This window comes from Apus apus, chromosome 2, assembly GCF_020740795.1.
Source record: "Apus apus isolate bApuApu2 chromosome 2, bApuApu2.pri.cur, whole genome shotgun sequence".
In the NCBI taxonomy this organism is placed as follows: domain Eukaryota; kingdom Metazoa; phylum Chordata; class Aves; order Apodiformes; family Apodidae; genus Apus; species Apus apus.
In genome coordinates, this window is record NC_067283.1 from 119166323 (window position 1) to 119186501 (window position 20179).

Here is a 20179-nt window from a genome sequence, read left to right on the forward strand (position 1 = left end):
CCCTTAAGAATAATGATTTATTGGATCTAAGCAGTTTTAGCATTATTATTTTTTAATCTACTGGGACTTTCTATGCAGTCACTTTCAAAGGAAATAAAACCAGATGGTAATGGTAGATTCAGGAAGAAGAATGAGCTCCCAGTTAATTATTAAAATTGACTGTTAAATTTTGAAACTTTAAGCAAATTGTTCGTAAAAGAGCATCTAAAGATACAGGGACATCCTATACTTTATTATATTATTTCTCAAATTCCCTATTCATGAGGTGTAAAGAACATTTTAAATATTGGAGAAATCATATTGAAAAAGTAAATGACACTAGATATAAACAGAATTAAATCAAATATATGTTTTCCTCCTTATATATACACACCATTCACAAGCACTGAGCCTATAAGATGCTGAACATAAATATGTTTTTGCATAATGCAGATCCATATCTGCATTTCACTGTGAAAGCAGTGTAAGAGTAGTTTTCCAGTTCTTTGCAATTTTTGAAGCTGATAAAAAAGTCAGTTTCTTACTGTAACAAATGAAAATATATCAGTGGTTTGGGGCCTTGCATTGATGAGAATGTAATATCAGAGCTGCAAAAATGTGCAGACTAGCTCCTAGCTTCATGACACTTCTTGGGAGTCAAAAATGCAGCAAGAGGCTGTGTCATTTGAGTGAAAACAAAACATTTTGCTGCAAAGAGAGTAGATCCAGCAGAAACTATTTATCACACCTAGACCATGGAGCAACCAGCCACTCTCCCCCTATGTGGCTTCCTTTTTAGTTCAGTTTAGTGCTGAAAATATGCATTCTCTTTCCAAGATTGTTATTTCACTGCTCTCCATTAAGAGAATCAGTATGTGTGATAATACATATTAGAATAAATTAAATATCAACGTTTTGTTTTGCTCTCAGAAAAGGCTGCATAAAACGTCCTCCCCCTTCCATACTGATCTGTTGCCTCCACATTTTCAGTCAGTTCTAATGCCTTTAGTGACACACTGTGATTACTGCCGCATTTTTCTCCCCTTAGCTCTGCATATTCAATAATGCAAATAAGAAAACGATACAGCTCCAGCCTGTGCACATCAATAAGGGAGCTTCTTTGAGAGTGACAGAGCCCTGGAACAGGCTGCCCAGAGAGGCTGTGGAGTCTCCTTTGCTGGAGACATTTAAAACCCGCCTGGAGAAGTTCCTGTGTGATGTGCTCTAGGAGACCCTGCTCTGGCAGGGGGGTTGGACTAGATGATCTTTCGAGGTCCCTTCCAACCCCTAGGATTCTGTGATTCTGTGATTCTGTGATTCTTATGTCCCAGGAATACCATTATGAAACTGAAGTTCTTATGCCTTCAACACTGCTATTTCTGAGGTCATAATTTCAGTTAAGTGTAATGACTGGGACAAGGCAAAGAATAAACCTTGAAATATGCTCTCAAAGTTCAGAGTAGACTTTGCAGAAATAAAGTGATGAGGAAGAGATGAAGTGGTGATGAGAAAGAAACTTTAGAATATTTGCAATGGGATCAAAATAAGACTCTGTTGAAATATATTTAGATACTTGCTTCTACCATAATATTGTGCTGTGCCAGTCAACCAGTGGATCAGTAGGCACTGGTCACTTAATAGCAACATTGAGGGGAAAAAAATCCAACATCAATCAACAAAGCAAATAAAAATATGAAGTCCTTAAATATTAAATATATATCAAATTTGTCAACTCATTTGACTGCCTTAGGCAGTTGGTTTATAGAGTTATGTTCACTTCACTTAATATTATTAACAATTCCCAAGGAACTACTGCATACTTACAGTACATTAATTTTTATCATATGTGGAAGAGTGGAACCTTGTAACTGGATTACAAAAACAGAGTGCTTAGGGTTTTATTTCTAAACTGATCTCTATGTAGAAAATACCGATCTAATGAGACTACTTACCAACTGACAGCTCACTTCCCTGGAGGCTAGAAATGCTCTCCCATCAAGTGCTGGGACCTCTTGTGAGGGTTTTAAGCTCTCTACCTTTGAGCTGTTGCTTCATCTCTTCCCGTCAATGTGATTGGGTCACAGGATGCAAAGACCTCGTCCTCCAGTATTAAACATGCTGTTAAATTAATGGTAGTGCACACAAAATTTCTAAAAGCACAAGGCATCTTCCCCACAGATTCCTTTTGCCTTTGCTCATGCATATTGTCAGGTATCCTCTAAGAAGGAAGTTACTCTGGATGCACTCTCTTTCAAACAAAAAAACACTGGCTCTCTCCTTTTCAAGGGAAACCAAAGCTGAAAGTGCTCCTGCTCTGTTCAGATTCTCAAGGCCTACTTTGTATATAAGAGCTGCCAGTGCCTGGTCAGATTAAAGGTCCATCTAGCTCAGTGCCTGTCTCCAGTAGTGATCAGCAGTGGATGGCTAAGGCAAAGATTAAGAGCAGGACAAGAATACAGTAATTCTTTACCAAATATTACTCCAGCCTTTAGCAATTTGTGGAAGAGGAACTTCCTGAGCCAGGGGTCATGACCTTATGTTTAACAGCCCTTAATGGGTTTTTCTTCCACAGATATGTCCAACAATCTTCTGAAACCTGAATTCCTGTGGAAATGAGTTCTACAGCTTCACAAAATATTTTGTTAAAAGCATGACCTAGCCCCTAGTGGGCTTCATTTCTCCTGCTCCTTGAACTGGAAATGATTTTGAGATATTGTTCAAGTTTATCTTTCTCATGCTGCTCATTGTTATTATTTAAAGATGAAAAAACCACGTAACTGTTATATCTACACTTACTAATTTTTATTTTCTTTTCCATGCTGAAGAATCCTACTCTGTTTAGCCATTTCTTCCATAGAAGTTGTTTCATATCTTTATAGTTTGTCTCCCAGTTTTTTGATTCACAAGATCCTTCAGTAGCTGACACAGGTGAAATGTCCAAAACACAGGAACCAAGACAGCTGACTTTAATCGACCACTTCCCAGAAACTATACTCCACAATGTACAGGTGTAGCAGAAGAAATACACTTGGCTGGTACATTTGGTTGGTCTTACTATGTTGGTAAGAGCAGCTGAGCATGAATTTGGCTGCCACGGCCTTTGGGTAACTCAAAGTGGGTAAGTCTTTGTGCAACCTGTTCTAGCGTGAGGTGTCCCTGCTCATAGCAGGGAGGTTGGAACCTGATGATCTTTAAGGTCCCTTGCGACCTTAACCATTCTATGATTCTATGATTCTGAAGTCTTTCAAGTACAGCTTAGCACAGGTAATATGAGGCTCATACAGAAAGTGATTTTCAGAACTTAATTTAATCAGAGAAGTTCCCCTTTCCTGTACTTTCTGTGATGGTAGCTTAAGCTTACAGATCCCTATAATGAACGAGAGGTGATAGTATATGAAGTAGGCAGATGGTCTGTGAGCTCTTTGTCAAAGGACATTACAGAATGATGCTTCAGAAATGTATAGGTGTTCTAGGAGACACTAAGAAAGTTCAAGGAGGACAAATTAATCCTAAAAACGCAGGCATCACGTTGCTGGGGAAATCCCTGAACTTACAATGCTTGGGAGAGCGCAGGGGTGAAGCATGTCCTGGTTTTGTATTTTCACTAGACGTTTGCTGGTGCGGACAGCACCCTGAGCAAGAAGTATATGTAGTATGACCCAGCCGAACTTCTCGTATAAACCCGGGCTGCCACGTTCATTAAGGCAACCCATCTATAATACACCGCCCATGAAGACGATCCTTTCTGTGGCTGCTGCAAATGCCCCAGGAGGTTGTGCTCTCCCCGAGTTTCCCTGGAAAAAAAACAGGGGCGATGCGAGAAACCGAGGGGGTGAGGACCACGCCAGCAGATGCAAGCCCGCACTGCTGAGCTGGCAGCGACCGGCTGTGCCGCCGCCTGCCCGCCCGCAGCTCCTTTGTCACCGCTCCTCGGTGCCGAGCCCGCAGAGCCGGCAGCTCGGGAGAGCCGGGAGGCGGCGGGAGGGCTTAGGAGCCGGAGGGAAGGCAGCTGCCGAGTGGAAGGACCCAGGCTTTGGTGCACACGCCTCCTACCAAAAAAAAAAAAAAAAAAAAAAAAAAAGCCCGGTGGAGCTGGCGCTCGCTCGCTCAGTTTTCTAGAGAGATCTGAGCCGGAACCTGGGAGCCGGGAGATCTTTCTCACCCAGCCAGCTCAACAGCAAGGACACCTACGGGGGGGGAAGCCCCCACCCCACGCAGCCCCCGCCGCCCCCCGGCAGGCTCTGCAGGTATTTGGGTTCCTCTTCTCTCCCTTTGCAGCAGCGCGGCTCGCGCGCTCCGGCCCCCCCGCCTCGCTGGGCCCGGGCTGCGGCGTTTCAGCACCGCGGGGCGGACAGCTCCTGCCGCGCGGGCATGGGCGGCTCCTGCCTGCTGTCCTGCCTGTCCTGCTGTCCTGCTGTCCTGCTGTCCTGCTGTCCTGCTGTCCTGCCTGTCCTCCTGTCCTGCTGTCCTGCTGTCCTGCCTGTCCTGCTGTCCTGCTGTCCTGCTGTCCTGCTGTCCTGCCTGTCCTGCTGTCCTGCTGTCCTGCTGTCCTGCTGTCCTGCTGTCCTGCCTGTCCTCCTGTCCTGCTGTCCTGCCTGTCCTCCTGTCCTGCTGTCCTGCCTGTCCTGCCTGTCCTCCTGTCCTGCTGTCCTGCCTGTCCTGCTGTCCTGCTGTCCTGCTGTCCTGCTGTCCTGCCTGTCCTGCTGTCCTGCTGTCCTCCTGTCCTGCTTGTCCTGCCTGTCCTCCTGTCCTCCTGTCCTGCTGTCCTGCCTGTCCTGCTGTCCTGCTGTCCTGCCTGTCCTGCCTGTCCTGCCTGTCCAGTTGTCCTGCTGTCCTGCTGTCCTGCTGTCCTGCTGTCCTGCCTGTCCTCCTGTCCTGCTGTCCTGCTGTCCTGCCTGTCCTGCTGCCCTGCCTGTCCTGCTGTCCTGCCTGTCCTGCTGTCCTGCCTGCCCTGCCTGTCCTGCTGTCCTGCTGTCCTGCCTGTTCTGCCTGCCCTGCTGTCCTGCCTGTCCAGTTGTCCTGCTGTCCTGCCTGCCCTGCTGTCCTGCTTGTCCTGCCTGACCTGCTGTCTTGCCTGTCCTCCTGTCCTGCCTGTCCAGTTGTCCTGCTGTCCTGCCCATCCTGCCTGTCCTGCTGTCCTGCCTGCCCTGCCTGTCCTGCTGTCCTGCTTGTCCTGCCTGTCCAGTTGTCCTGCTGTCCTGCCTGTCCTGCTGTCCTGCCTGTCATGCTGTCCTCCTGTCCTGCCTGACCTGCTGTCCTGCTGTCCTGCTTGTCCTGCCTGTCCAGTTGTCCTGCTGTCCTGCCTGTCCTGTTGTCCTGCCTGTCCTGCTGCCCTGCTGTCCTGCCTGTCCAGTTGTCCTGTTGTCCTGCCCGTCCTGCCTGTCCTGCTGTCCTGCCTGCCCTGCCTGCCCTGCCTGTCCTGCTGTCCTGCCTGCCCTGCTGTCCTGCCTGTCCTGACTGTCCTGCTGTCCTGCCTGCCCTGCATGCCCTGACCATCCTGCTGTCCTGCTGTCCTGCCCATCCTGATTGTCCTGCTGTCCTGCCTGTTGCCTGCCCTGCTGCCTCCTGTGAGCCAAGCTCCCTGCCTGCCCTTCCTCCTACTTGCCCTACATCCTGCCTGCCCTGCCTCCTGATCCCTGCCTCTCCTGCCTTTCCTGCCTGTTTCCCTGCCTGTTCTGCTTGCCTTGCCAGCCTTCTTCCCCTGCACACTGCCTCTGATATCCCCATGTTCCCTATCTTTCCACTGTTTTCTTGCCTCCCCTACTCGTCCTGCTCCAGGCCTTTCTGCTGCTCACTGGCCTGCTTCCTCCCTGCCTCCTTGTCCTGCTCCCTCCCTCCCTTGGCTGCTTTGCTTGCCTGTCCTACCTCACTGCTTTCTGCCTCCTTCTCCTGCTTCCTGTCTGCCCTTTCTCAGTTCTTTGCCATCCCTGCCTTCCCTGCCTGCCCTACTTCCTCTGCCTGCCCTGCTTTTCCTCATTGTCCTCCCTGCCCTACTTTCCTTACCTGCCCTTCCTCTTCTGCTTCCCCTGCTTCTTCTCTCTGTCCTGCTTCCTGCTTCCTGCCTCCTATCTACCCTGCCTTTTCTGCCTCTAGTCCTTCTTGCCCTACTTCTCTGCTTGCTGCCATCCTATTTCATGCCTTCCTTGTCTATTCTCCTCCTTGTCCTGTTTCCTTTCCTCCTTTCCTTCCTTCTCCTGCTTCTCCCTGTTCCTCACTTTCCTGCCTCTTCTTACCCTCCCATGTTCCTTCTTCATAACAAGCCTCAGTCCTTCCTGTAAGAGGGCATGGGGGATGGAAAAATCAGCTCAGCAGCCCAGGAGCTGGGCAAGCAGGAGAAAGAGCATAAGTTGGAAGCAAAAGTCCAGATACAATCTGAGAGCAGGGGAGAGAGGAGAAGGGTGGAGGGGAAAGGTTAAACCTGGGAATTAGGGGACCAAGTAAGGACTTCAGCCAAGTATCTGACAAATAGGAGCTTGCCAAACAGCAGCAGATACCTATTTGCTCCCAAGCAAATTGTTGCCTGTTTTTGACCTGGTATATCCAACACAAAGGGGGGTGAAGAATTCAAGGAAGGAGGGAATGTGCCTGGTCAGTCAAATATTCTGCTTTCTCAATGGCAAATAGTGATGAATAATGGGTGCAGGGAAGAAGTGCAGTGAATCACACCTACCTTGGGAATCCTTTGCTGTAGGAAGTCAAGAATTAAGTTGTGGTCTCTGCAAACAATGAGGGTGTTCAGAGAGGGCTTCATACAGAAAATAAACATGAGGCAAATAGCAGCTGGAGAAACCCCATGCATGCTATTGGCCTGCCTTTAATTGTATTTGCAATGGTTTAATCCTGGGAGGGTGGGGAAGGTCAAAAGAGAAAGAGAGCTTTCCCTTTTCAAAATGCTGATTCCTCAATCTAAACAAGCTCCCAGAGTAATGAAGTTAAGGAGCAGATGGCTACTTGTTGTCCATTACTAAATGGTGACTGGATCATATTTGGAAGGAAAAATTAAATTACAGGAAGACTTCTTTCACGTGCTTTCTGAGTAATCAGATGGTAACATAGATTTTCTCCAGTACTAAAAATGAATGCAATGCCAACATCCAAATGACATATTATGTAACAGTATAATACCACGCACTGCATAGCAAAGGTAAGGGTTCACTTTTTCATAAAATAATGTCAGATAACTTTACAGAGCTTTCCCTGGTTTGCAGTTTGTATCCCAGATTGAAGTTTATAGGGGCAGCTTGTGTTGTCAGTATGATCAGTTCTGATATGTACCTGTTATGGAATGTTGCCAATTATTTTAAGAATTCTGTTGACTCCTCCAGTTCTGAAAAATGAATATGTTCTAAAACTTAGGTTCTTGTAAGGCACATGCAAAACAATTAAAGATATTACAACCTTTTCCAAAAACCTTCCTACTTTGTTATTTCATAATTTATAACTTAGAACCTCATACAGAGACCAGATACTCTTATACTGAGTAGCACTGAGTGCTGCTGAGTCGTAGTGTAAGCAGTGTAATTGAGTTCAGCAGTGGAGGGACTGCAGAATCCACTCCGTAGCACTGGGTCATAATTTTTTTAACTCTGTGTGCTCTGAACACAGAGGTTGTTTCATTGAAACATGTAATGGCAACCTCCTCTTCTTCCAAAAGAGGACTATACCAGTTAAATTACAAATGAGCAGCCTCATGAAAGGGTGGAGAATGTTTCCTTCAAACTTAGACTGTAAACTAATGCATTTGTTAATGTAAGCAGCTACTGAAGCAAGTGTGCCATTGTTTGACAGGCAAGTTTTATTTTCCCTCAGAGCCCGTTGCTCTGGTGTCTGGTACATACACAAACAAGATGTGACAATCAGGTCCTACTGGTAAACAAAAAATATAAAAAGAAGCAACATCAGTTTTATATGAAGTGGGAAGTTAAGTGAGCAAAAGTTCATACAGTTTTTGGTGGATGAGCTATAAGCCCTTTCCCTCTTGATAATAACTTTGTGCTGAAGATTTAATTTTGAGAATATCCAGACAGTTTTGGCTTTTTGGGTTTGTTTTGTTTTTTTCTTCATAGGATTTATAGAAATAAACTCCTTAATTTCAATGTGTTCCTCCACTGAGAAAACAAACCCCAAAGGTAATATTGAATTATAATGAAAACAATTTCTACAATTTAAGGCAAATTGTACTACGCATAAATCTTTGTGCTTGTGCTCAGACTTCAATAGGAATGAGAGAATGCCTGTCCTGCATGCCCTGCCTGCCCTGCCTGCTGCTTGCCCTACCTGTCCTGTCTGCCCTGCCTGTCTTCCTGCCTGCCTGTTCTTACTTCCCTCCTCCCCTCTTGCCTCCCTTGCATCCTTTTTTCCTTCCTCTTTACCCCTGACTTTCTCTCCTTCTCTTCCTCCCCCCACTGCCACACCACAAGATGACAGATGCCTTCCTCTTGCACAGTGTATAAAGGAGAACTAAATCAGCCACCAATAAGGAATGATACATCACCATTGAATCTCAGATATTTTGAAGGAGCTTCATTTTTTGAAATGTGGAGCAAAAGAAGTGTACAATTAGATGTAGGTAACTCAATAGAGATGTAAATAACTCAAAAATATGTTTTGTTTCTTCTTCTGCATATGATGTAACACAATTCTTCTGCATATGATGTTTCATCTTCTGCAGATGATGTAACACAACTTCTACAATGCATTTAGGAGTTTTCATACACCCGTATTATGATCCTGTGCAATCAAGTTTCTACAAATAGCTTAATTATCAGGATTAGGGCTCCAAATTAATGTTTTGCATACTGGTGATAATTTCTGCCACAAGAAGTTTCTATATTGTCAGAGAAAGTGACCTCTGTCCCATAGTGGCCGGAAGTTTTTTCCATGGAGATGCTTGGAGTAGTTCATGACTGACGTGGAAGCCCCTCATAGCCTGATGCTTCTTTGAGACAGGTCAGGCCTCATGTGCCCATAGGAATTTACTACATGTCTGTGGCTGGTCAATACTTGAAACTTTTAAACGATGATTTGGAAAAAAATGGAAGCAATATTGTTAAGTTCACAGGTGCTTCATTTAACTTTATCTACAAGTTGTTTAAGTTCCCCTCCTTGGCATGTGATCCTATTCCTTAGTATTCAGGTAGGGCATAAATTTTGCATATTTCAGGTCAAACACTAATGAAGCTATTTTTTTATTTTGCATCTGTTAGACAGAAAATCTTGTCAGTCTCTCCCCATGCCCATCAGCTCGTAACAACAGCAGGACAACTGCAGGTCAGCGTTGCAGACATGCCTGCCCTACATACTGTGCAGAGAGCTGCAAAGATCAGTCAAGTTGCTGCAGTGTTTTGTGCTGTGCCACAGCTAAATTACCACTGCTGGACAGTTAGATGTGGCCCGAGGACAACCTGTAACTGACTCAAACTAACAAGAAGATTGTCATACGAGGGAGTAGGAATGTATGATGTATTGTTTTCACTGAATTGAAGGAAATATTAGTTTTTGTACCTGAGTGAGGAGATAGTATCCTGTGAAAGCATGAAAAAGCATAAAATTTCCCACATAGTTCTTACAGTCATAAATGTTCTCTATTCTCATATTGAACAACAATTCCCTAGTGGAGGTCTATGGGAGCACCAGGAATTGAAGGAGAAAATCTTGCAATATTTAGCTCATTTAGGTTCACTAGGAGAATCTAGTCCCTTAGGGAAAGGCTACAGGGAAGCAGGAGATGTTCATAATAGTCAGCACTGGTGAGGCTGCTTCTGGAGTGCTGAGCCCAGCTGTGGGCTCCTCAGTGCAAGAGAGACATGAACATACTGGAAAAAGTCCAATGAAGGACCACAAGGGTGATGAAAGGACTGGAGCATCTCTCTTCTGTGAGGAAAGACTAAGAAAGGCTGTTCAGCCTTTAGAAGAGCAGGCTCAGAGGGATCAATGTATATAAATCCCTGAAGGGAGGGTGCAAAGAGGACAGAGCCAGAATCTTAGTGGTGCCCAGTGCCAGAACCAGAGGCAATGGACACACACTGAAACACAGGGAAGATCCCTCTGAACATCAAGAAACACTTTTTTACTGTGAAAGCACAGGTTGCCCAGAGTTATGGAGTCTCCATCCTGGGAGTTATGCAAAAGATGTCTGGACATAGTCCTGGTTAACTGGCTCTAGGATGACCTCCAAAATTCCTTTCCAATCTCAACTACTCTGTAATTCTGTGTTATTCTGAGCTGTAGTCAGGCTATTAGACTTGAGATGTGAGATAGAGCTGTTGGGATCCCCAAAGTTGGGGTTGCTCTTAACAAAACCAGAAAGAAATTGTTCACTTTGGGGATCCTGATTGTGCCATTGAAGCACAGAGGGATTACACTGGGGACACTGCCAATATTGTAATCTACTCTCCGTTTCCTTGTGTGTGAGCAACATGGCTTCATATTTTTCTCATGATGCAGAGAATTATGCATAGGGGAGAAAGATAGTCCAGATGTTAAAGTGTAAGCCTGCAACTCAGGAGACATGTGGTCTGTTCCCAGCTTTTTGAAATATGTCCTCTGTGACCTCAGGCAAATCACTCAGGGCTGTACTTCTCACCACCATGGAGGATGCTAGGATCCAGCAGCCAAGGGCAAGAGGGTCAGTTTTTCTCATCTCTTCCCTGAAATTAATTCATGGATCTGGGCTACATCTACCTTTCTCTGCCTGAGTACTCCATTTCCAATGTAGGTTCCTGCTAAGGTACCACAAGGCCACAAAATGCCATAGGACCCATTCCGTACAGCTATGGATTCATCCTTTCCTGTCTTTTTTTGAGCAACCTTGATAAGCAGAACAGGCCCAAGATGTTTTCCACAGCTAACATCAAAATATTTTTTAAAAAGAAATGTAATGAGATGACACCCACACTCTGAGATGAAATCCTTCTGGATTACCATTTTCCCTTCCTCTCTGCCTACTCCCTTCTTTTCTGGCATGATTTTAGAAGCTAATGTCTGTATGAATGCTAGGAGTTAGAAATTATATAATGAGACAAATTATAATGGTGATGTTAATACCAGGTGAGGACCAAACCCCGGTGCTTTCCCTGTTTGAAAGCTGTGGTAATGAAATTTCATATAGTATGTAACTTCTAACCAAATGGAAAACACCCAGAAGACAGGCAACTAAAACCTTTCTGCAAATGAAGTGGATGGGGAAGGGCCAAATGGACATGGGGACAGTGCTTCAAGAGGCAAATGGTATGGCAGGGACAGCAAAGTGGGCAGGAACAAAATGATCCAGTCAAGCACCATCATCACTGAGAGCATGTTTTGGCCAGTTTTCCAGGAGATATAGAGCAAATAGGCATTGGGTGCTGATCCAGAAGCTGTCATTGGAGAGAGAGCAGTAAAGCATATTAAGAACATCAGAAGAAAAATGTTGTGTACACTTCCTTAAGATACTGTTTTATTTTTAGTTATTTATTAAATATTACTATAAATTTTATTATTAAATAAATCTTATTTTGAGAACCAGGCAAAGATATAAGCTGATTGTCTCAAGATGGTATCCCATTTCCATTATTTACTCATCTTAAAATCTCTCTCTGTCCCTTGTCATTCTCTTGTTGGGAATGAAAATGAACAAGCTGAAATGGTATGTGACACCACAATTTTAGTGGGAATTTCCCATTTTCTTCTGTATAAATACGCTGTGTTTCAAACCTCTGTTAATTATTTTTCCTTGTTTAAAGCTGGGGCTAGTTCTCTTGAAGGGGTGATTTATTGTAAGTGGCTGTGAAAAGACATTAGGAGATCAAATAGTCCTTTGGGAACAAAGATCCACAACACAGAAAAGCAGCTGTTGAGACTGTAACAATGAGTCTAGCGTGCCAACATGTAGCAACAATACTCAAGATAGGGAAAAAAAAGGCCAGCAACTTCATTTGGAAAAAAACAAACAAGCCCCAAACCAGAACAAAGTTGTAAATATCTGGAAAATGGGCAGATGCATCAGAGCTGCACACACCAAAAGAGAAGGAGAAAGTGCCATGCGTGGGAGGGGGTGGAAATAGAGAAGGTACTTTTGTTGTACCTTTGGGAAGCGGAATAAATCGGTACCATTTGAGAAAGTACGATGAAAATTAAACTGGGTAGCTATGGAGCATTGAATTTATTGTCAAGGTAAGCAGTGGGAGAACCAAATCATCTGCAGGTATAAATCAGATATCTCAAAGTCAATGGTGCTAGAGTGGATTGCTAACCCCATGATTTGTGTTATGATCCAGATAGCAGCAACATTTTTCATACATATTTTTGGGTTATTTTGCACTATATAACTTTACGCCAATAAAGTATTTCAGTGCAAAGTCTGTTCTGGCTGATAACCAGGATAATCTATAGAGGCTCTCTTGTAAGCTGTAACCTATGGCTATGGCTCTGCTCACTATGAGAAAGCTCTTAAATGTTGGGGTTTTTTTAATATGTTTTTTGTTATACTGATTATTTGTAAGTTGCTTTTTGGCAACAGCGTCTGACAGGAGAGGACTGTATCTCTCTCACTTTGGGATCATCCTGGGCATAAAGGGTGTTAAACCATTTAAACAGGATAAAAGCAATAGGAAACTTTAGTGATAGTAAGTAGCATAATTTTCAGCACTAAATACTTGGGAATCTCATGAGAAAATCTGAAGGGCCAGACTTTCTCTCCTGGGTGTAGCCCCATTTTCTTCTGGAGTTTTCTGCAGTCGACCGGTAATAAATTTGCCTTATTTCCAAGGAAGCATCTTGGTGGAGATGGGAGTCAGAAAAAGAGTAGAGGAAGGCACAGTACTACTCCCATAAACTCTCAGAAAATGGATTAATCTAGTGGGGTCACAGTTAACTGCCACAAGCCCTTGGACTGGTTAGAATAGGTAAAGAGGAGGGCCACAAAAAATATCAGAAAGATGAAACACCTCTCCTGTGAGGACAGGTTGAAACACTTGGGATTGTTCAGCCTAGAGAAGAGAAGGCTCCAGAGAGACTCTATTGCAGCCTTTTGTTACTTCAAGGGGCTTTATAAGAAAGATGGAGAGAGACTTTTTACTAGGGTCTGTAGAGACAGGACAAGGGCTAATAGTTTTAAACCGAAAGATGATAGATTTAGTTAGGATAGAAAGAAGAAATACTTTACTGTTCGGGCAGTGAAACGTTGGAATGGGTCGTCCAGAGAAGCTGGGGCTGCCCCATCCCTGGAAGTGCTCAAGGCCAGGTTGAAAGGGACTTTGTGCAACCAGATCCAGTAAAAGATGTCCTGACTCATGGCAGGGCAGTTGAACTAGATGATCTTTAAAGGTCCTTTCTAACCCAAACCACTCTGTGATTCTGATTCTGTAATTCTGTCACACAAGCTTCGAAGGTGTTTGAATCCATACTGAGCCCTGAACCAGAGATGATCTAGACCTCAGATAAACTGTCTGCTTCCATCTCTCTGCTGACTACCCTTGAGCACAACCAGCTTCTCTAGGGTATGATTTGCTGTTAAAACCAGGGAAAGAACCAATCCTTGCACTACACTCCCCCAGTGGCAGTGTCACACTTAAGTTCACAGAGCTCCCCTGACTAGCTCATGGAGGCAATTGTAACTAAAAACATGATTTATGCCAGAAAATGCTAATGCCACCGTTAATTTGAGATCTTAAGCACAAAATATTGGCCTGATTTTCCCATGATCGACAGCAATTTTACATCAGTGCAATTCAGCTGATATTATTGGAGTTACCATAATTTGATCTAATAAAGGTGAGAGGAAAGCAATTTTATGTTTTAAGTAAATTTATGTTTGAAATCCACCTTTAATTCAACTCTAATGTCTTTAAGAATTGAATAACCTGCACCTAATGATAACCCCCCTCAAAAGTTTAGGGCCTGTTTATCTGGAGTCATTTGCGCTCTGTAGTGACTTGTCTAAGGCAGCCAAACTTCTTCCCTCCAGGCTCTGCCTTTTCCCAAGTTTTCCCAGGCTGATGAACCACTGGTTAGCCACCCCACAGGTAGCTCTTCCTAACTCCAACTCCACAGTGAATACAGAAAGAGACTGCTTAACAAACTCTCATCACCCACAGACAAGTCTAACACACACTGCTGTTGAATTAATCACGTATCTCCCACCACAAATGTCATTTGAGCAACTATGCAGAAACTGTTTGTATTTCTCTATCTAAATTTAGGGATCTCATCCCGGGGCCGCAGCTGTGGCATCTAAAATGTAGATTTTTTTATCAGTGACAAGCAAGCTCACAAACCAGGGGACTCGAGCGTCCCTTGTGCTGATTGACTTCCAGGTCCTGCAATGTAACTTCGAGCAGCCCCCAATGAAAAAGTGCCCTGGCTGCTGCTGCCCCTTTGTTTGAGATGAGAATGTTGAACCCAGGGGAGCAGCTGAGCGAAATGGTTGTTTTGCTATAAATAATGTATAGCTTTCCAAACAGCTTTCTTCAAATACAATTAAGTACATCTTCTACTGAGGGATTTCCTTTTAATTTTTAAACATTGTTTTTCTTTTTTTTCAGAAATTAGAAAGGGGGGGAGATCAGTTAAGCTGCGGGGTTTTTTGTTTTCTTGTCTGTTTTTGTGACGACTGAAAAACTGGATGGATTTTGATCTTTCTTTACACATATTTCACACTGGAATAGACCTTGATCTTATTTCACACAAGTGTAACTACACAGACTTTGATGACAGCCTCTTGCTCATTATGTCACTGAAATGTAAGAGATTCACTGTACCGTTTTGCTCATACATAACAGCTTAACCATCTTATCTTTTAACATTTCTAAAAAACTTCTAGGTAAGGTACAAGAATGAAAATGAAATTCAGAAGTAGGTATTCAGGAAAGCTACAAGACACTGAAAAAAAAGAATTTGAAATAACATACATCTCTTTTCAGCTAAAAAAGCAATCCTGTCGGATTAGACTCTTCAAACACTTTATTCATGGGAAAATTCCCATGAAAATGTATTAAGTCTCCATGGGAAATATTTTCAGGAGGTTTTACCAAGTAGAAAATACCCCTGATATTGGTGGAGTTTTGGGGGTTTTTAATGAGTTTTACAATCAGCTCAGGAGCTACTTCAAGGAAAGCTACAAGTTGATAGTACGCATGGTAAAACCAAATCGAACACTTGTTATGCTTATTGTAGTAAGTGTAAGTTCCCATTCTTTGGAAGACGAACTGTAGCTCCTGAAAGGGGTGGCAAAAAAAGGATTAATTGTGGCTGTTGTTATCCTGGGTTTGAGGTTATGGGATACCGGACACACCTTACTTCTACAGGACAACTTTGCCAGGTGTATTCTAATAGTAAGTTGATACAGCTTAGTATTAATCAGCAATTAATCAGATTGCCTTTCTGAATATATATATATATATTCAAGATGCAACTGACTGCCTTATCTTAAATACACCCATTCTGAAATTATTATATCCTCCTACATATGAAGCACACAGAACAAATTTATTACTATATAAAGTTCAGAAATGCATTTGTATAAGCTATATATACTTATTTAATCCTTCTTTTATATGTTTGCTTTTTCTTTTAGTAAGTGGTGGAATAAACAGCATTTGCCTTTGGATGGATTATACTACATGTGAACTGCCTGTTACTCTTTCTGCAAGAATCAGAAAAACCCTTCACTTTCATTTGTTAAATATCAGCTTGACAGCAAAAACATTCTGAATGGCCCCTGCTCACAGCAGACCAACAATTTAATGGGATCAGCACTTCTCCTACTGAAACGTTTGAAGTTAAAGATTTGGAAAAGAGGTTTTTGCAGAGATGACCCATTTACAAGCTGGACTTAGTCCAGAGACTATAGAGAAAGCCCGCCTGGAACTGAATGAAAACCCAGACATTTTGCATCAGGATATCCAGCAAGTCAGGGACATGATCATCACGAGGCCTGACATTGGGTTTTTACGTACAGATGATGCCTTCATCTTGAGATTTCTCCGAGCCAGAAAGTTTCACCAAATGGAGGCCTTCAGACTGCTGGCTCAGTACTTCCAATATCGCCAGTTAAATCTGGATATGTTCAAGAACTTCAAGGCTGATGATCCAGGAATCAAACGGGCTCTCACAGATGGGTTCCCAGGAGTACTGGAAAATCGCGACCACTGTGGCAGGAAGATTCTTCTGCTTTTTGCAGCCAACTGGGATCAGAGTAGGTAAATGTAGATAGTGTCCTTATCTTTTTACATATATCACACTCAACTTGGAATGGAATATTTATGACCATATTTGAAGCAGCAAGGCCATTTTCAGTAAAATATTTTGTGTGAGTCCATCTCACTAAAGCTTTCATCTAATCTGATCACCTCGTGTTCTCAGACAGAACACCATTGAGAGATAAAGCTGTATCAGTGGGTCAAATATATAGCTCATGGTTTTTTCCATAAATACTCCCAAGTTTTAGCCAAATACTGTCTGTTTTCTATAAAAATGCTGATGCCTATTATATAATTGCTTCAGTAATACCATAAACTAGCCAAGCATGTTGACAGAAAGTAACTGTCTCAAAACATATGGGGGTAATCTTAGTTCTTCTGGTGCAGCAGGAACTGACCACATTTACTCTGTCTCCAGACTTCTTAACATATTTTTTGTTTGATTGTTTTAACCGTTTCAGGAGTTAGAGCCTGTGTTAGGAGATTTCCACAAACTGCATTGTAATTTCTACCCACTCTGGTTGTATGCTTGTTAGTCTGATAAATGGGAGAGTTATGTAAAGCATATTTTCTGTTCAGGCCATGAACAAAGATACCTCCTAGCCATTATTATAAGATGATGCCTTTAAACATTAATGTGCTTAGTCAGGTTCACTACCTGTTGGAAGTGATAGAGAGAAAAGGGGCTATTCCAGTAGTATCTCATACATATCGTCCCCTTCATGACAAGTTGTTCCATTCAGTTTTCCCTGCCTCCACAGTGAGATGGATAAATATAATCAGCTGCAGGTTTGCCGTATGTTCTGCTGATTTTTAATAAAAATCCGACCAAAGAACACAATTCAGATTCAGATTTTGAGTATCGCAAATTCTGATGAGTTCCAAGTAGGATTTTGTCTTGGCACAGTCTAAATTTGTCCATGAAAATGTCTCAGCCTTAGGAATCAATAGATTGGAGCTTTGAATTAATATTATAGAAATTATTAGAGAACAATACACATATGCCTGCAATTTTTCATGTTGGCTGTTTTCTGGGAAAACCTTTCATCTCCATGTGAAAACAGAATTCAGAAGTGTTTCTAAGTTTCACTTACATCTGAAAAATTTATGTACAGAAAAAGTTACAGAACTTTGTATAAACATAAATATTTGGTGAAATCCAGGACTGAAGCCAGTGATAAAGGTGCTATTGACTACAAAGTGGGCAGCAGTTTACCTCCTGTCTTTCTGAACTGTGAGCTTGGCTTTTCTTCCAGCCGTAAAACTCTTGCTTTAGCCATTGCTCTGGAAAGAAAGATGGATGAACACGTATCTTGAATGAATAGAACGTATCAGCTTTAGAGGACAGAAGCCCTGTGGCTCTGCTGGTTGCATTAAGGGATTTAGGTATTATATAAATCCAGCTTTGGGTTTCTGATCCCTCAACAAAATGAATCTTGCAATTAGCCCTGTACATCAAGTCGTGCTCTTGAAAAACTGCAAGTACTGCTGTCTAAGGCTTCTGCCCTGAAATTTTGACAGAACTTTGATCCCTGTCAGATTTTGGCTCAAATTTTCTGCAAGCCCCTTAATATGCGTTCATGTATATGTGCGTGTGTCCATGTGTGCCAAAACCAGTGAACCTCCATACAAGATCCCTTGTTTCTGAAAATGTAATTTTAACCTTCAAATAAGAAAGGCTGAGGCAAATAGGGTAGGATATACTTTCCTAAGGCTTCTCAGTGAGATTAAGTATCTCATGCAAATTTTACCTTCATCCACTGAAGCTCAGCTCCTCTATGGATGCAAATGACGAGTAATTTCTTTGAGTTTTTGTAGCACTGTAAGTGCTACAAGGATTTGGGACAGGATTTGGGGTATAAGTAAACAGAGGGTTATCTCCTCATTTTTTTCTGTCTAAAGGCATCAACAAGAGAAAAAGCTGTTAAGGAAGTGGAAATTATGACTATAATGTCCTATTAAGCAGCAGGGAAGCAGGTTAATAACCGGGAGTATATACTGACACATTTCACAAAAAAACTTAAACAAACAGGCATTATATATACCTTACTTACATGTAGGTTGGGCAACCTTTCTATAGATGTGTCTTCAGTGATGACAAGATGTTTACATGCTTACATTTCAGCTGAATGCTGATGCAATCAATTCATATGGTGCTGTGATGCTGACATGCAAGAGTAAGAGCTCAGCTTTCAGTTTACCCTTCCTAACTTTAATCTAATTTGCAGCTGGCTCTGTCTTCTGTCTCTTTATGATAAATCATAATCTATAAGGGATGATTTGTATATGAATAATAACTTAAAAAGGAACATTTAAAATCAGTATAGCTATATAAACTGATTTTCAGTACAGACATTCTTACCTTCTGTGCTCCCGGCAGTATGATGGCTGTAGGGGTCACATATCCAGGAGGCAGAAGCAGCCTCAAAACTTTGTAGTTATATATATTTATTTTTAAAAGGAAATAAAATTATTTGTGTAATATGATTAATCGGACAAATCAGATCCAAGATGTTTTTAAGTGATTCCCTGTATCAAGAATAAAACTTCTATGTGAGCTTTTAGAGACCTTTGGAATTTCAGCTTCAGTAATGTAATTGATAAATCTAACATTTCTAGAAAACTAGGTTTTAAATTCCAGTCTCAGTGCTTTCAGCTTCAGCTTCCAGCTGCCAAATTGTGTTAGTTTAAAAGGACTACAAAAATATGACAGCTTTCCATGTTTGCACTTTTTTGTCCTGACCATGTCATCTTTTGATCTACTTTTGAATTCACTGAGGACGTGGCTCTGCAGTTACCGTCAGGCAACAAGAAGATGATGCATTAGCAGTGGTTCTTCTGCTCCCTTTTAACCATGGTGAAGGTAAAACAGCAAACCCCCTTTTCCTTAAGGACAAAAAAAACATGTGTTGTCCACAAGGTAAAGAAGACATTTGTGGGCAGCCAGCACAGCAAGGATAAAGTTCTGCAAAATACTGAACTAGCTTAATGTCTTGCAGTATATTTCTGCTGCCAAAGCTTAAATAGATTGAACTTCTTTACTCTCAGAATTGAGGGTTGCTATTGCTCTTCATCACTCTTTTCTGTACCTTTCCTATCACTTTAGTGTTGTTGCTAATGGGCAGGTGAAGGAATGGAATACAAATTTTCACTGATAAACTGTCATGTGGTAACACCATCTCACAATCTTCTGTTTAGTATTATTTCCCTACTTTTAGAAGTCATTGTTTTCTTAGCTACTCTATCACATTTTGAGCTCATGTTCATCTCAAATATGCTTCAAAATGACTGCTTCCTAAAATACAAACACTGCTGGTAAATGTGTCATATATTCTCACCCATCATGTGGGCACAGTCTACCATGTGATTCATGCTGTTCTGCAGAGCTAAACCTGTTCTCTTCATCAATTGTCATTGCACAGGTTTTATGACATCTGCAAAGTTCACTGGGAATAATTTTATTTTTGCTTTCACCTTGGTGAAAAAGATAAGGATTATTGTTTTGACCAAAACGTCCTTGATGTCTAGGAAAAAAACACAAGGAATGATAATTCTTATCTCCAAGTCACTAGCTGAGTTCTGTCATGGTGCCAGGTTTTCATTCATTTACCATGTGCAGCATTGGTCTAATTCTGCTCTGGTTTTAGACAGGTTTCTTAAAAATTATGTCATCACTTTCTCTCTAGGTCCTGCATAGTATGTTTTGGATCTGTTAGTTAATGTTGGTCACATATGGTACAGAACAGAAAACTTCAGAAGTATTGAATATGTGAAAGTAAGTAGGATAGAAAAAAAAAAAAAAAAGAGGTCAGATTAGAAAGAGGGGGGAAAACCTTGAACTATATTGCTGTACACTAGACAATCTATGCAGGAAGGGCCATTGTTCACAGAGCTCAGTCCCCAGAGGTGCAGAATAATGCAACTACAAGGTGTGAGCTCACTCAAAACCCACAATGGCTTCATGGATGCCACTCATTATAGAGCACCTTATTTTTAAATGGAAATTGTGGAGTAACCAGGAA

The 20179-nt window shown here is 42.2% G+C and overlaps 1 protein-coding gene across 1 annotated transcript in view; it reads left to right on the top strand.

Moving 5' to 3' along the window:
* The first annotated feature begins 4185 nt into the window (after window positions 1–4185).
* The window catches only part of CLVS1 (clavesin 1), a 104674-nt gene continuing 88680 nt past the window's right edge, over window positions 4186–20179 (top strand). The window contains exons 1-2 of the mRNA XM_051609768.1: window positions 4186–4226; window positions 15533–16157. Coding sequence (XP_051465728.1) covers window positions 15769–16157 — 389 coding nt within the window. The 5' untranslated portion in view covers window positions 4186–4226; window positions 15533–15768. The remainder of the gene's footprint in view (window positions 4227–15532; window positions 16158–20179) is intronic.